This window comes from Encephalitozoon intestinalis, chromosome III, assembly GCF_000146465.1.
Source record: "Encephalitozoon intestinalis ATCC 50506 chromosome III, complete sequence".
Taxonomy (NCBI): Eukaryota; Fungi; Microsporidia; family Unikaryonidae; genus Encephalitozoon; species Encephalitozoon intestinalis.
In genome coordinates this window covers 125433-140708 of record NC_014417.1, presented here as the reverse complement: position 1 = coordinate 140708, position 15276 = coordinate 125433, and the positions used below count along the sequence as shown (strand labels likewise).

At 41.4% G+C, this 15276-nt stretch overlaps 15 protein-coding genes and 1 non-coding gene across 16 annotated transcripts; 8 read left to right on the top strand and 8 right to left on the bottom strand.

The window, feature by feature from the left end:
- Positions 1 to 116: 116 nt before the first annotated feature.
- On the top strand, positions 117 to 977 carry Eint_031220 (uncharacterized protein; the record flags this gene model as incomplete). The annotated part of the gene is made up of 1 exon (XM_003072578.1): positions 117 to 977. The coding sequence occupies one exon, from the start codon at positions 117 to 119 to the stop codon at positions 975 to 977; it is 861 nt and encodes a 286-aa protein (XP_003072624.1).
- A 183-nt stretch (positions 978 to 1160) lies between these two features.
- Positions 1161 to 2096, top strand: Eint_031210 (uncharacterized protein; the record flags this gene model as incomplete). The annotated part of the gene is made up of 1 exon (XM_003072577.1): positions 1161 to 2096. One exon carries the CDS (start codon positions 1161 to 1163, stop codon positions 2094 to 2096), a length of 936 nt encoding a protein of 311 aa, XP_003072623.1.
- Positions 2097 to 2146: 50 nt separating this feature from the next.
- Eint_031200 lies at positions 2147 to 2219 on the bottom strand. Its single transcript has one exon. It is a non-coding gene; the product is annotated as a tRNA-Val (tRNA).
- Positions 2220 to 2305: 86 nt separating this feature from the next.
- On the bottom strand, positions 2306 to 2806 carry Eint_031190 (uncharacterized protein; the record flags this gene model as incomplete). The annotated part of the gene is made up of 1 exon (XM_003072576.1): positions 2306 to 2806. One exon carries the CDS (start codon positions 2804 to 2806, stop codon positions 2306 to 2308), a length of 501 nt encoding a protein of 166 aa, XP_003072622.1.
- A 31-nt stretch (positions 2807 to 2837) lies between these two features.
- Eint_031180 (molybdopterin and thiamine biosynthesis E1-like protein) lies at positions 2838 to 3968 on the bottom strand (the record flags this gene model as incomplete). Its single annotated transcript, XM_003072575.1, has 1 exon — positions 2838 to 3968. The coding sequence occupies one exon, from the start codon at positions 3966 to 3968 to the stop codon at positions 2838 to 2840; it is 1131 nt and encodes a 376-aa protein (XP_003072621.1).
- A 46-nt stretch (positions 3969 to 4014) lies between these two features.
- On the top strand, positions 4015 to 5286 carry Eint_031170 (uncharacterized protein; the record flags this gene model as incomplete). Its single annotated transcript, XM_003072574.1, has 1 exon — positions 4015 to 5286. One exon carries the CDS (start codon positions 4015 to 4017, stop codon positions 5284 to 5286), a length of 1272 nt encoding a protein of 423 aa, XP_003072620.1.
- Positions 5287 to 5323: 37 nt separating this feature from the next.
- Positions 5324 to 5986, top strand: Eint_031160 (cytidylate kinase; the record flags this gene model as incomplete). The annotated part of the gene is made up of 1 exon (XM_003072573.1): positions 5324 to 5986. One exon carries the CDS (start codon positions 5324 to 5326, stop codon positions 5984 to 5986), a length of 663 nt encoding a protein of 220 aa, XP_003072619.1.
- Positions 5983 to 6534, bottom strand: Eint_031150 (putative endoplasmic reticulum membrane protein; the record flags this gene model as incomplete). The annotated part of the gene is made up of 1 exon (XM_003072572.1): positions 5983 to 6534. One exon carries the CDS (start codon positions 6532 to 6534, stop codon positions 5983 to 5985), a length of 552 nt encoding a protein of 183 aa, XP_003072618.1.
- A 319-nt stretch (positions 6535 to 6853) lies between these two features.
- On the top strand, positions 6854 to 7699 carry Eint_031140 (phosphatidylinositol N-acetylglucosaminyltransferase; the record flags this gene model as incomplete). The annotated part of the gene is made up of 1 exon (XM_003072571.1): positions 6854 to 7699. One exon carries the CDS (start codon positions 6854 to 6856, stop codon positions 7697 to 7699), a length of 846 nt encoding a protein of 281 aa, XP_003072617.1.
- Positions 7693 to 8643, bottom strand: Eint_031130 (Adenine nucleotide alpha hydrolase; the record flags this gene model as incomplete). The annotated part of the gene is made up of 1 exon (XM_003072570.1): positions 7693 to 8643. One exon carries the CDS (start codon positions 8641 to 8643, stop codon positions 7693 to 7695), a length of 951 nt encoding a protein of 316 aa, XP_003072616.1.
- A 68-nt stretch (positions 8644 to 8711) lies between these two features.
- On the bottom strand, positions 8712 to 9692 carry Eint_031120 (WD40 domain-containing protein; the record flags this gene model as incomplete). Its single annotated transcript, XM_003072569.1, has 1 exon — positions 8712 to 9692. The coding sequence occupies one exon, from the start codon at positions 9690 to 9692 to the stop codon at positions 8712 to 8714; it is 981 nt and encodes a 326-aa protein (XP_003072615.1).
- Positions 9693 to 9813: 121 nt separating this feature from the next.
- Eint_031110 (60S ribosomal protein L3) lies at positions 9814 to 10965 on the bottom strand (the record flags this gene model as incomplete). Its single annotated transcript, XM_003072568.1, has 1 exon — positions 9814 to 10965. The coding sequence occupies one exon, from the start codon at positions 10963 to 10965 to the stop codon at positions 9814 to 9816; it is 1152 nt and encodes a 383-aa protein (XP_003072614.1).
- Positions 10966 to 11094: 129 nt separating this feature from the next.
- On the top strand, positions 11095 to 11514 carry Eint_031100 (uncharacterized protein; the record flags this gene model as incomplete). Its single annotated transcript, XM_003072567.1, has 1 exon — positions 11095 to 11514. The coding sequence occupies one exon, from the start codon at positions 11095 to 11097 to the stop codon at positions 11512 to 11514; it is 420 nt and encodes a 139-aa protein (XP_003072613.1).
- Positions 11515 to 11530: 16 nt separating this feature from the next.
- Positions 11531 to 12124, top strand: Eint_031090 (thioredoxin peroxidase; the record flags this gene model as incomplete). The annotated part of the gene is made up of 1 exon (XM_003072566.1): positions 11531 to 12124. The coding sequence occupies one exon, from the start codon at positions 11531 to 11533 to the stop codon at positions 12122 to 12124; it is 594 nt and encodes a 197-aa protein (XP_003072612.1).
- A 146-nt stretch (positions 12125 to 12270) lies between these two features.
- On the top strand, positions 12271 to 13863 carry Eint_031080 (subtilisin-like endopeptidase; the record flags this gene model as incomplete). The annotated part of the gene is made up of 1 exon (XM_003072565.1): positions 12271 to 13863. The coding sequence occupies one exon, from the start codon at positions 12271 to 12273 to the stop codon at positions 13861 to 13863; it is 1593 nt and encodes a 530-aa protein (XP_003072611.1).
- A 515-nt stretch (positions 13864 to 14378) lies between these two features.
- On the bottom strand, positions 14379 to 15062 carry Eint_031070 (Homeodomain-containing transcription factor-like protein; the record flags this gene model as incomplete). Its single annotated transcript, XM_003072564.1, has 1 exon — positions 14379 to 15062. The coding sequence occupies one exon, from the start codon at positions 15060 to 15062 to the stop codon at positions 14379 to 14381; it is 684 nt and encodes a 227-aa protein (XP_003072610.1).
- Between the last annotated feature and the right edge of the window lie 214 nt (positions 15063 to 15276).

Here is a 15276-nt window from a genome sequence, read left to right as displayed (position 1 = left end):
CCAAACAATTTCAACAAACAAAGAATCTTAGCTTATTCTCTGATTTTGGACTGGCCTAGCATGATTGGTGACTTTATTGGTGGATTTTATATAAATAATTTAGCTTTAGGAGGCATATGAACTCCATCATCGATGTAAAAGATGGCGAGGAGGAGGATAGATTTCTGATTAGGCCCAGTAACAAGGAAAAGATACAGAAAATAGTATTCCTTTTCTACATAACTATTATGGCGTATATATTAATCCAATTCCTTGAAGTCTTCCCTCTCCAGACCTCAACTAAAAAGATGGTGTTTCGAATAATATCTAATGTATCTATGGCACTTCCGTGCATTAAAATGGCCTATACAATTCTGATGTATAAGGTTTGGGACTCCTCCTCCGAAGATTTTAGAAAATTAGAAATTCTACAATGTGCAAAGGCATTAGTAGATCTAGTTTTAATGATGTTTGTAATCCAAGAATGGAGATCTAAGAAATTTCAAATGACTTCAGAAAAGACAGGATCAGCAATCCTTATATCTTACGTCCTGTTCTTGTCTCAAATACTTTCCGAGGACTTTGAATCGGGTTCAATTACAGCTATTCTAAGCGGAGGGATATTGACAAAGACTGTTACCATTATAGAAGAAAAACAGTTTCAAAAATTTCAATCACTTTTGAAAATTGCTATTGACTTTATTAGCCGTGGGATTCCCGATGTAAGTGCAAAGAAAGATATACTTAAGGCCCTGGAAGTGGTATTTCCAGTCTTCTTCATATCATTCTTTGTTATGATAATCATAGGAATCTTTATGAAGTTTGAGAAAAAGCTCTTGAAGAACTTTAAACTCCCAAGGAAGATTCTTACTGTAGCTTGTGGATTGATCCTTTTTTTGTTGAGCTTTTTCGTGTTCGAGAAGGGTATAGATATGGCAAAAGAATTAGGCCAGAAACCTTTTTTATCTTCTAGGTTTTTGTCCTTTCGTTTTAGATAAGGAAGATTATAAGATAGATAACATCTTAGTAAATGTATTCCTCTTTGGATGTCATTTTCTATTTCTCCTTTAAATCTGTAATTAACTAATCGGTTTTGTTTCAATATTCATCAGTTTTATGCAATTACTTTCCAGGGAGCCAGATGCAAATACTCAAAAAAAGACAGTGCCTTGATATTTGTAATGGACACTTTAAAAAAGTCTCAGGATGTAGATGGTACTAAAAGGAAAGACAGATATTCAAAAAAAAGAGAAAGGGGAGTATTCTGGACTTTTTTCTGGCTTACGTGGACTTGCATAGTGATCGTTATATTAGGATTAATTCGGTGGGACTTTATCTTTAATGCAATCTATAGGATTTTTCCTCCAAGCCGATATATTCTATGGCCTTTCAAGAGGTTTCTAGAGTTCGGGTTAGTTTGGAGTAACATAGAGAAGCAGGCCAAAAAAATAGAAGAAGTCAAAATGGTACTAGAGATTAGAAAGGCTTTCTGTATTATTTATACACTTCTTATATTCGCAAACATCACTCTTGGATTCTTCTTCAAAAGTGTTATTAGTGTGTTTAAGATGAAGACCATTGACCTCCGGAAAGTTTTGATGCTTATTGTTCGGGTCTCTATTCTAGTGATTCTCTTGAAAGGTAAAAACGAAAAAAAGATGAAAGATAATCTGGGGCCAGAGCATGTTATTCGTTTTGTAAAAGCACAATATTTCTTTTCTTCGGCTTGGAGTCTTCTGGAGAATATAGAAAGTATTACATTTATTGAGATACTTGCAGAGGTTATGGGATGCTGGGTGGTTAACGTAGTTGTCTCCCACGAAAATCAGGACATTGTAGAAAATCTTCTAAACTTCCCAAAGCCCGTTAATTTTGCTATAGCATTAGTCCTTACTCCTTTTTTTTATATCATGATCATGTTCTACCTTTTAGAACTTACCAAAAGGATTTATCCCTTTTTTCGAAGGGAACTGGAGATCTCCGACGAGTTTGCTAGTTCGTGCAACATAGCCATATCTGTTGTGCTAATAATATTGTTTATTTGGTATGCATATTATGAACTATCTGTGGTGATAAATATGCTAGAAGGAAAAAAGAGAAATTATATCATTTTCTGACAAGGAAATCCTCTTAAAAAGAAGTTCTTTCTTCATCTACAGTAGAAAAATGCCCCCGCTCGGGATCGAACCAAGGACCTCATCCGTGTAAAGGATGCGTGATAACCACTACACTACAGGGGCTGCTGCTTTCCCCTTTCCTCCAGAAGCTTTTGCTTGATGAAAATTATATTCCTATAAACAAATAGAAATCTTGGGATTTTTATTGCCTATTCAAACTGTTGAGTGTAATAGTCAACTCTGTCTCTTAATATCTTGTATCTAAGCTCAAGATACTTTCTCCCCCTTCCAAAAATTAGAATCTTTCCATCAATGTCGGTGGATATTCCACTATCCAGTGGCTGAACCCTAATGACGATATCGTATTTGTACCAGTCCGACTTCTTGCAGGTCCCTGACCTATATACTTGAATTTTCCCACATCCATCTATTCCCCATATGTTCATTGCACTCCATACATCATCCATGATGTCTGGCTCCATGCAATCTCCATCATAGGCCGAATTTACAGAAACTTGTTTATTGCGGCTTTTTGCAATCTTTCTGTAGTGATCTGTCTCTTCGCTGAATGCAGATATAGAGAGTCCCAAGGCATCCGAAAGATCAACAATAAGAAAATCCACATTCTGAGGGAGAACCTCATCTACACATATCTTCTTATCTCTAAAGATCTCCAAGTTCAGAACTTCCTTTAAAGACTTCCCCGACATCTGTATGGACTTGACTTTTGGAAAAAATTATTCAAGGACCAGCTCCTGTTTTTCTCAGGAGACTTTTGAGCCTGTCGACTCCTCCATTAACAGAAAAGGCCTCAATCCCATTCATATTCAGTATCCAAGCTCCCTTTCGAGACGATATTCCTCTTTTGCATACAACTCCTATCTTTTTTCCAGACGCCTCGATATCTCCAATCTTATCTGGTAGATCCGCAAGCGGAATGCTCACAGAACCTTTTATCCTGAACATCTCGTGTTGTATTGGTGGCCTAACGTCTATAAGAAGATAGGAGTCGAGATTATTCAAAATGTCTTCCCAGTTAATTGTCTCCACATTCTGATTCGTTGCCTTGTCATCAGAGACGGCCGTACACTTAGCTGTGGGAAAGTAGAGGTCTTCTGGGATACATTTTCTTGAACAAACAATGCAGTCATTCCTTGAACTCCTAAGCTTGGAGTCTACAAAGTTTGATGTTATACCGTTATAGATTGTCATCTTAGGCTCGGTATTTCCCATAATCGTTTTGATTGCTTCCAAAGCCTGAAGAGATCCAATAATTCCACAAATCGGCCCCACAACACCTGCATCCTCACATGTAAGGGTTCTTTCCCTCATGTCTGGAAACAGGCATCTATAGCAGGGACCATCTGGAGTAAGCTTGTACAACTGCCCCTCCCATCTGAGAACCGATCCACAGATAAGACTTTTGGAAAGAGCCTGGCAACAGTCACTCAAAAGATATCTTGTGCATATGCTGTCTGTGCAATCCAGAACAATATCATACGGGGCAACAATTCTTTCGACATTCTCCCTTCCCAGAAACTCGTTGTACCCCACAGCCTTAATCAAAGAATTCGCTCTTTTGACAAAGGATAACGCAGCCGTGACCTTGTACTGAGATACATCTGCCTCGGTGTATATAACCTGTCTCTGTAAATTGTGGATCTCAACCTTATCAAAATCCACCAGTCCTATTCTCCCTATTCCACACGATAACAAATACAGGATGGCCGGAGACCCCAATCCTCCGCATCCTACCACTAATACTCCCGAGCTTCCAAGGCTCTTCTGTCCTTTCACATGTATTCCCGGGACAATGATCTGCCTGGAGTAGCGCTCCAGAGTTGCTTCTGGAAGATCGGATTCAAAAACCATTTTTTATGGGTTTGGAGTCCCCAAAATACAACTCTAAAATCCCTTGATGGCTAACGAGTACCGGGATGGCTATGGATCCAAACAGCCAAAAATCCCATCTTCCAATACAAGAGGCTACAAGAAAAAGTCCCTGGACATAGTCCATCTGGATAGAAGTGGAGACGTCGACAAGGCGGTCTTTGAGACGTACAGAAAATCAAACATCGTAGAAGTGATGGAGGGGCCTATAGAAAGTATTATGCTTAAGAAAAAGATTATCAGAGTCCTCGGAAGAATAAAAACCGATGATTTGTTCCTGTACAACACTGGGAAGTGCATAACAACTGTATCACTTCCCTCCAAACACAGTAAATATATTTTTGTGGGCGTTAAGAAAGGCTTTGAGAGAGAATCAACGTTCAAATTCTCGTCGGAGGCTTCGGAAGTCTACTTGTTTGACCAAGAACTGAATCTGAGGCGGATCCTGAGTTTTAGTTTTGGATACTGCCGGAAGATAGAAGCAAGACAGGAGGAAGATGTCATCCGGTGTGTTGCTCTATTTAGTGACGGGTTTATTCGAAGGTTTGATTTCGAAGGGGAAATCAGGAACATGGTGCAGCTTGAAACAAGTGGGGTGGTGAACTTTGAGATCGACTGGGACGAGGATATTATTTTTGCAACAGATGGAGGCATTCTCGTGTGGATACGTCAAAACTCTGTTGTGTCGGTATTTAATGAGATAAAGGGAATGATAACATCCATAGCCATAAAAAAAAAGACAAGGAAAGGAAAGGATGGAGAGCATTCCACAGGAAGTCCAAACAAAGGATCTCTTTGCTTTTATGCTTTGGGTCTTAATGGCAAGATATTTAGATTTGGTAACGAGTTCCAGGAAGAAGAAAGGATATCCTTCCCCTCGGGATATACCTTTATCAAATACTTAAGCCAAACAGATACCGTTATTATTGTGGACACACTGAACAATGTTACAAAAATCTTACATGATGAGGGAAGCCACCGCAGAGCCACCGTGATGTTCAACTACTCTCTGTCCTGCTGCAGACCAAATGAAAAGAAGATTTTGATTGGAGGATTTGATGGAACCATCAAACATGGAAAGATTAACAAGAGAAAAACCAAGACGAAGACTCTTTTCCAGCTGGTGCGGAAGGGAAATGAGGTGATGCTAGTACACTCCGAGGAAGAACTGAAGGCATTCGATCCGAAAGGAAGACTTTTTAATGACAGCTCGGAAAGGGTTATAGATTTATGGATAGGAGAGACGCATCTTTTTGCAGCGTATGAATGTGGAATTGTTGTTGGGTTTTCCTTACTGTGAGACTTGGAATTTAAAGAGGAGGCTTTTTGTATCCCCAATGAAAGTGTATAAGATTGCCGTTGACGGGCCTGCAGCAAGTGGAAAAAGCAGCACATCTGATCTTGTTGCAAAGAAACTGGGTTTTTCTCATCTGATATCTGGGAATCTGTACAGAGCCGTGACATATGCCCTGGCAAGGCAGTTTGAGAAGGTGTGCCCCAAGGACGAGAATCAGAAAAAGTTTGTTCTTGGATTGAACATAGAGGTAAGAGACAATAGAGTATTTATTGATGGAAAAGATGTATCTGGGCATCTCCGTGGGGAAAAGATTGATAATAATGTTGGTTCCGTTGCAAAGGAAAAGTATGTCCGAGAAAAGGTGTCGGAAATCCAAAGATCCACAATAGATCTTGAAAAGAAGGGAATAATTGTTGATGGAAGAGACATAGCTACCGAGATAATGCCTGACGCAGATCTGAAGGTATTTCTTACGGCAAGCCCGGAGACGAGGGCAAGGAGAAGATATAAGGAAAATGGATCGGAATCCTATGAAAAGCTGCTCGATGCCATATCGAAAAGAGACAATGATGATAGGACAAGAGAACACGGCCCCCTTGTTGCTTCTAGTGGCTCTGTGGTCATTGAGAACGACGCCATGACATTAGAAGAGACAGCAAATGAAATCATAAGGCTTTTTAGAAGAGTTGAGTCCTTTAATTAAACTTCTCTTTTGGTTTCAAACATCTTCAGCATATCCTTGTGCAAGAAGTACAGTACACCTGTGAAGAAGAGGGTTTCAAAGATCAAGAGCCTTGTAACCCACTTCCTTGATCCTGCAACCATCCTTGCATGTTCTTCATGTTTCTTGATGTGAACTCTCTGGGCCTGAATGATTGTCTCTAGGACTTCTTGGAGCTCCGAAACCAAATCAACGCTTATTGGCCCAAGGTCTCCTTGAGCTTTCTTGCTGGTGTCTGGGCATCTGTAGCCAAAGTTAATGCCTTTTGAACTGTTGTTCTTAACAGATATCACAATCTCTCCATCCTCATTCATTTTGGAGTACAGCACCGAGTACGGGTCTCGAGTCTTGATCATCTGTCTTCCTTTTGTATCAAACACCGTCATCTCGATTTTTCCAGATCGTGGAGCCTGATACATAAACTTGTACATCTGGTTTGCCGTGACCTTATCTCTGAATACAAACTGCTCCTTGGGCTCTAGCTTTATTCTCCTGCACAGAACTCCAATGGCAAATAGTAGAACCTTCATGAGGGGGAGATTGTTTTTTGTTTATGAAGAACGGGGAAATCATGGAGTCTGTATTTCGCTATGTTCTTGAGAAATACCTCCTAAAGGTGGTGGAGGAAAGATGCACACAGAAATATATAAGAAAGCCTGGAAACTATGCAACGGTGCCTTGTACCTCAGTTCCAAGGCTAAAATGCCCATCTTGCCGGAAACAGGTGATGGCAGCCAAGTTTACGCAGCATCTGTCGAGATGCATAAAACTTAATCCATAAAGGATCTATCTATGCACATAAAATAAAAGAACAAAGTTAAATTCTTGGTGGTTCTGAAGGGTATTTGAATGCTTTGGAAGAGATGTCTGTATTTACAGCAGGAATACCCAATAAACTACATGGAAGTTCATCAGGTGTGCAAGAGGAGAGGTGTGAATGAGATCTACGAAGACATAAATAGAATGGTCATTAGAATATCCATAGTAATGCTATCCCTCTCTCTTTTCAAGGTTATGATGCTGGAGGATAAGCCTGGGATGCCAAAGTCGTCATGGTTCTCTTTCATTTCCACATTTATAGAAAACTTTTTAGAGAATAGAGAAGACACAGGAATCAATCTAAAGCCAAACTTCATGCTTCTAACATTTGCATACTTGTTATCTCCTTTAATAAGAACTCTAACCCTTGAAATACATCCCACTACGCTATATGTATATTTCACAATAACACAGTTATTCTTCATTATAGACTCTGTGTCCGCATCCATATATAATACAGGATCTCCTATCGAAGTGAAAGATGAAGAGACTCCTCTTTCTCTTGAAGAAAGTATAAACATACCAAAGAGAACATCAAGCAACCAAATACTTGGCTTGACATCCTATTTCCTAGGATTCATCCTTCTTTCGTCGAGGTTCAATGAGCCATCCTCGGTCTTCAATCTTCTGTGTTCAACATTCATGGGATACATAATCCTATTAAATCACATTGAACGCCTTGGAATTCATAGGAGCACGTGGGCAACAGCCTTGGTATATGTCTTTGTGTCTATCATGACGTTTCTTCCAGACGTCAGAATATTTTGTGTATATAGTTGTATTGTCACATTTGTGTATTGGGTCTCCCACATATCAGTCTGGCTTCTTGAAAAGGATCTCGATAGAAAAGCAGCCTGTTCAAGTAAACCTCAATAGTTAGGTTTTGTATTACCCAATCTCTTGATCAGAGTACATCCGTTGCATATGGTATCCCCGGAGGATGTCGAATGCCCGCACATCACACACTCTCCAGGTGTTCTGTCCATGCACTCCTTCTGCTGAAGCAGATCCCCACTTCTTATCACTTCCAGTATCACTCTCGGATCTTCCCTTTCCAGCTGCTTCACCAGCATTCTGAGGTCTCCCCGAGATGCTCCAAAAGAATATGTGCATTCCGTTGAAAAATATTCCAGCTTTTTGTAAAATGCATAAAGAACTATCTCCTTCTGATAAATGTGCTTAAACGGCTTGAGTCTCGAAAGCGATATCACTTTTCCGTCTCCATTTTTCTGCTCTTTTGTCTTTTCCCGAGTGCATCTTCCAAGCCTGGAAATGTCTCCTCGAATTACATTAAGCAGAACTGTTTCGGCCATGTCATCTGCATTGTGTCCTGTTGCTATCATATCTACTCCCATTTCCCTTGCCGCCTCTTCTAGAGCCTGCCTACGGAACACCCCACAGTATGTGCAATTTCCTCTCTTCCCTGTTTTATGAGCAATCCCATCCATCGTCACTCCAAATATCTCTTCAAATGACACTATCCTAAGCTTCAATCCAAAGCTTTTGCTGTTCTTGCATACCGTTTCGATGGAGTGGTCTCTGTATCCTGCTATTCCTTCATCTACACTGAGTAGTATAAGCTCTATCCCATACTTATGCCTTTTGTTGAGAAGGTCCAATACATAGGCCAGCACCGTACTGTCTTTTCCCCCACTCACCCCGATTCCAATCTTGTCTCCTTCTTTGAACATCTTTGAGGATGTTATTGTTTCATGGACATCCTCCTCAAAACCATTGAAAAAACATGCCTTGCAGACTTTACTCTTATCCTTAGGCCGGATGACTATGGCTTGGGACACCCCACATCTTGTGCATGCCATTTCCAGGGATCCAAGCTAATAACTTTCAAAATCTCTACTAAACATCTGTTAAGATGATTTATTGGAAATCACTCGTCTTTAGAGCAGTCGATGTATCTAAGCTCGGGCTCGTTCTTCTCTCCTCCATACACATAAAACCCGTCTTCATGCACCTTTAGAGAAAATATCTTCTCTTCGACGTCTTCACTGTTCATAACATCAAACGTTTCAAGGCTTACAATCTTTATGCTTCCGTCCAGAGATCCTGTATACACATTACTTCCAAGCACATCGATTCCTGTAATAGAGTCTTCGTGGATTCTCTTCTCCATAACCGGATCAGATACATTTCTTAGGTCATAATGTCTCAAGATCCCTGTGGAGTCCGATACAAGCATTTTATTATCCATAATCCTTATTCTTTCAACTTCTCCATCAAACCTAATCTCTCTATCTGTCCAATACAGAGAGTTTTCCACAGAATAAATCACCGATGAATTCAAGGTTCCAAGCTTATTCACAGGTCCCATGGCCTGTATTCTATTTTTGGGAAGAGCCTTTTCAGTATCCCATTCAATAATCGTTGAATCAAGACCTCCACTAAAGAGCACTCCATTGGAACACTCTATTGACAGAACTGCTTCCTCATGTCCTTTAAGAAGAACTTGAGGAAGCACCGGGTTTCTCACAAATGGATCAAACACCATAATGTCCTTCTCAAATGTGGCCAGTGCAACATACGTCTCTCCTCCAATGACGGCTTGGGTAGAATCGCAAATAGTGCTGAACACATATGTGTCGTGGTGGAGGAAAATGTTTGTGCATTCTCTGTTCTGTACATAAAACTGCAAGAAACTCACATCATCCTCGTTTGGAGTGCAGAAGACTATAATGTCGTTTTCTACTATCTCCTCCGACTCGTCGATGTCATCGTCGCAAGCCATTTTCGACTTGTCGACAACCGGAATTCCAAGATAGTCCAATGCTCGATGGATGTCCTCGTCATACACAAACTCCTTGAGTCTCTCTATTGAAACTCCACCAGGAAGAAAGCCGATTGAGCTTATCATATTCAGCGGTTAAAAATATGAATAAATAATCAAAAGAAAAGGCGAATATTTCCCAAGCCAATTAGAATGGAAATACAAATCAGAGTCATCTAAAGTAAGGACATATATAATATTGAAGAGTTTAATGGACTTCGGCGACTGTTTCTGCCTTCTTTGCTCCGTAGAATGCCTTCTTCTCTGCACTTGTCTGGAACCGCCCATGTCCTATCTTCGACGATGTGTCGACAAACTTGATCACAAGCTCCTCGCTCGGCCTCTGCTGTGTAAGACTCTTTCGAAGCGTCACAACCCTCTTCCGTGGCCCGACAACCGCCCCCTTCACCATGATGAAGTCGTTCTTCACTTCTCCATAGTGAGGGAATCCTCCCATCGGCGAAATCGCCTTCTCGGTTAGGTCAAACTCAGTCTTGATCTTGGTGCTTCCATTTCCAATCATGTACACCCTCTTGTTCTTCTCTGTTCTTCTATGGAACCCCATCTGCCCTGCTCGTGCAACAGAGTACATCACACGGCTCGGATGCCATGCTCCAATGCATGCAACCTTTCGGATCCCCTTTCGAGACTTGCGCGGCTGCTTTCGTACTCCAAACCTCTTCACTGTTCCTTGGAATCCCTTTCCCTTCGTCACCCCAATCACATCGATGTTCTCATTCTCTCCAAACACCTCTGCAATCTGGATCTCCTTCTCAAGCCTCTCCAGAGCCCACTCAACCTTCTCGCAGATGCTTCCTCCATTCAACTGTATCTCCGCGATGTGTGCTTTCTTCAGCCCAAGTGTCTTCACCATCTCCGGCTGTGTCTGAACAAGCACTCGCACACACTCTGCCCTCTTCTTGATCTCTTCAACCCGGGACTCCGTCACTTCTCCTCGGCAGAACTGGGCCGCCGCCTCCTTCTCCATGTACTTGTTACCAAACATCCTGCGGAGAACTCCATCGTTCACATAGGATGCCGTGACAATCGGGAGTCTGTGCAGTCCAGTCACAGTCCTCTCATATCCCACAATCCCATACACAACCATCGGCGGTGCTTCAACCACAGTCACTGCATCCATCACCTCCCTAGAAAGTTGCTTGTTCTTTGCAACCTGGGTCTTAGTCCTTATCACATGTGTCATCCCTGCCTTGTACCCCATAAATCCAGTCAGATGCACAGGCTGGGAGATATCGTCAGCCGGAAACGCCCCTACAGACGGCCTGATTGTCTTCGATCTTTTCCTTGGGCAGAACTGCAAAGATCCATGTCTCGGTGCGTTGAACTTCCTGCAGCTCATTTGGCAAGGGCACAAATTTTTCCATTAAGCAGTCTCCTTGAGAATTAAGTCGTGGGTGTATATATCAAATTGACGTTACAAAGACTAAACTCACACACCAAAGGCCCTCGCACCCCACTCTTTCTTGAAATGTTCGAGGCAATAAACTCGATAGATAACAAAGTCATTAGGAAGTCCGAGGACCATGAGAAAGGTATGATTCTCTTGGAATACACCAAAGCCCTTAAGACGCTAGACATAGGTTCATTTCTAAAGTATAGAGTGAAGCATGATGTGAATCTTGGGTTGTACAAAAGGGCATCGGGATATCTGATATCCAACTATGCTATTAAAAAGACTCTCGAGGAGATTGAGTTGAACATGGAAAGATACAAGCTGCTGGAGTACAAGGAGTCGGTGTTCATCATGGCAAGAAGAAACATCATGGAAAAAGAAAACTTTGTAAAGGCTAGGAAGCTTCTTAATCTTGCAAGAGAGAAAGGCTTCTTCTGCAACGAATTGTATGAGCTGGAAGAGCTATTAAACAATGAATGGTATCCAAAGGCCTAATGGATTAGGTCTCTTAATGATCCAGATATGGAATGTCTTCCCCTATATTTGTAGAAAGATTAACTCAACCCTAATGAAATTTCCTAAAGTTCTTACTAGTAACAAATACAAGGCACTGGTTGATGGAGAAATCAAGGAGATTTCTCTTGAAGACTACAGAGGGAAATATGTTGTGATTGTTTTTTACCCTTTAGATTTCACCTTTGTATGTCCTACAGAGGTCAACAGATTTTGCGATCTCAAAGAGGAGTTTCTCAAAAGGAATGCCTTAGTTCTGTTTGTTTCCTGCGACTCGGTCTACTCACATCGTGCATGGGCCTCAATATCAAGGGAAAATGGCGGGATCCTAGGTGTTTCATGGCCAATGATATGGGATATGAAGAGGGAACTCTGCAATCAGTTTGAGATGTTTGATGAGGAGAACGGACACCCCATGCGAGGCACGGTAATACTCTCCAAGGATCTGGATGTTAAACACCTAAGCATCAATTACCATGCAGTTGGAAGGTCGGTTAGCGAGATCCTCCGTTTAATTGATGCTATCACCTTCAACGACGAAAATGGGGAGATATGTCCTGTTGAATGGAAAAAAAAGATGAATAACCATTAAAGTCTATTTTATGGGTTGTTTATGTAACAAAGACGATTGTCGGCTGATTTCATTTGTTGAGTTCTACTGCAGATGGAAAGTGAAACATGGGTATCATATCTTTGGGAACAAGGATTTACTTTCTGCCCGATGTGAAGGAGAAGTAGATGTTTCTAATGGGAATTATGGTTCTAATAGTATCACAAAGGGTGTGGGGTAGTGAAGATGTGAGTACAGGTGAGATTATAGGACTGGAGAAGTCTATCCAAGAAGGTCAGGAGGAAAACCCACCTGGAATTCTTTTTCAAGGAAACAAAGACTCATACGAAGCGGGAAATCCTACAGACATACCCTCTATAGAGGTACAGACTGAAGTTCGAACTGTGGTCAAGGAGGTTGTGGTAGAAGTTGAAGAGCCCAGGAAAGATGCTCAGATTCCCTCTGTAGCCCGATATGAGGGACAGATAAAGACAGGTAGTAACCTGGACGATACTCAATGTAAAGGCAACGACAATTACACTTTTGGAAGGGAGAGGTGTTATATCTTGACGAAGGACGTACATGATGGAGACCTGTCAAACATCTCTGCCTTTGTAGAGGGACAGAACGGGAAGATCAAGAGACAATATACTAAGAATGTTACAGGTGTGTCCTTTTGCTCAAACAATGAGAATGTGATGAAAAAAGGTAGTGGGATTGGCATGCATATAGAGGAAGACAAGATATACGGTGTGTCTGCATTTCAGAATAGCATTCCAAACTACATGTATCTGATGAAGTATTATGAAAATATCATCTTCAACAACTACTTTTATGACAACTGGATCTTCCGAGTACTTCAGATCAAAAGAATGATGGCAAGTTTTTTTGGGTTCTACGAATATTATCATACTGGAAAGGGAGTAAGCATATTTCTCCTGGATACAACAGTCAAACCTGTAAACAACGTCTGCAATCTAAGTGGACGTCTCGAATCATGCAACACGCACGGAGACACGATGGCCTCTCTTCTGGTGGGAAGAGATACTGGATTTGCCAAGGACAGTCATCTGAATGTCCTTGATGTAGTCGGGTGCGATGGAAAGGTTATGCTTTCTGACATGATTTACGGATTAGAAAGCCTTGAAAGCAAAGGAGGGCCAGGGATTCTTGTTTTTGGGGTTTCCGGGCCTTATTCCGAGGCTTTAAACGCTGTTGTCGACCATATATCTAGTCGAGGAATGGTAGTTGTCACACCCGCTGGAAATCTCCACGACCAGTCCTGCAATTACTCTCCTGGAAGCTCGAAGTCAGTCATCAACGTCGGGTCTGTAAACAAGTATGCTGGAGTATCCAAATTCTCAAATCATGGAGATTGTGTGAGGATATTTGCACTGGGAGAGGAGGTTCTTCGAGAAAACAGTGCTGCAGGGACTAGCCTATCGGCAGCAATAGTTGCAAGCTCGATTGCTCTTTTCCTAGAAACATCTCCAAGAGCTACATTCTCTCAAATCTGGGGATATCTGAATCAGAACTCATTCTGGAATAGCAGAGGATCATACAATGTGCTAAAGATACCTCGTTTGGAATGTGGAAGCCGTTCTCAACGATCTATTTTCCACTTTTGGGGATTTCCTAGCGATGTTATCACAATTGTATTCATTTTCCTTGCCATCTTCATCTTGTCATATCTCATCTTTATTGGAATACGTTATTTCAGAAGGAGAGGGGAGGCTCACGAAGATAGCATTCTCTTTGATCCTCCAATGGATAGGTTTTAACCTGAGCTTGGGTGTAGTGGAAGACCACAATCATTTGTCAGATGGCACCATTCATAATGACAGCTATCGAAATGAGTTGGAGTTGTTTCAATGGTCATCTGAAAGCTTTTATAGACAAAAAAACAAAGCTCTATGAAGGGAAATAAGACTTGTAAGAACAGTGAATGCGTTGATAACTCATGCAAATGTCCCCCCTGCTCATCGGGAGAGATGGAAAAGTGTAGGTGCTCGGATTCGGACAGAAAAGAAGATTCCAAGTGCTCAAAAAGCGGATCCCATGGATGTCTATGCCGATACAAGTAATGCCTGGTATTAAATGGGCCTTCTACGCTTTATTTCGTTTTCTTCCTGAATTTCTCCTTTTTATTAATACAAATGTAAGTAGATAAATTGCAAAAATGGTCTTACCAAGACCAAGGCATTTACCTAAAGTTTTAATATTATTAAAGATATAAAATTCTGTGGCAAGTCTAATTCTTGCAGGCCGTGAATTTATGGACATACCCCAGCGAAGACTACATCTTTTCAGGATTGGGTGCGCCTCCTCTATATTGCTGTTTTCTAGTAGAGCGATAGTAATCTTCGTCACGGAATCCTGGAGGTTGGTGCCATTGAGCCTGCATCATCCCATACGGATATTGCATTTGATAGTACTCTCCGTTTCCATATCTCTGTACATAGGGATATCCGTATTCTTCATGCCCTCTGTATCCAAAGCCCTCATACATCACCGGAGATCCCATTCCTTGCGGTATTGCATGTTTATAGATGCTGTTATCTCTTGGATATACATTGAACTCTTCTAAAGGTCCCTGGATGGGCATGTATGGGTGATAGCCGTTGTATTTGCTTTCTTTTGATGGGCTTGGTGTATGGGCTGTCTCCTGGCCCTTGGTGTTGTCTGTGTTTTCTTGCTGCATCATCTTCTTCTGTGTGAGCTTTTTGATTTTTGCCCTTCTGTTCTGGAACCATACTTGGACACTTCTAGGCGTCATTCCTAGCTCTTCCCCAAGCTTCTTCCTCATGTTTGCATCCGGCCGGATGTTGGTCTCGAAGGTTTCCTCCAGAACCTTGAGCTGTGCTTTCGTTGTTCTTTTTCGATGCTTGACAAAGTAAGGATCAAAGTATTGGCTTCCTTCTGTCTCTCTGGTAGAGTTATTGTTATAAGAATTAAAGAAGTTGCCTCCAAAGTTGTCCATACCCCCAACAATTTTCGAATTATTTAAGAGACCGAAAGATAAATTATATTTCTTTAACAAGTTAATTAGGGAGAGGAAACTGCTAGGTCTGCTGCAAGGAGACTTACTTATCTCTCTTGTATAATGGGATCGACCAATGGACACTGCATGCCATTGCTTGTAGAAGATATAATTTTCGCCTTTCTTTTTTTCTTGTTCTTTATACTACCCTTTC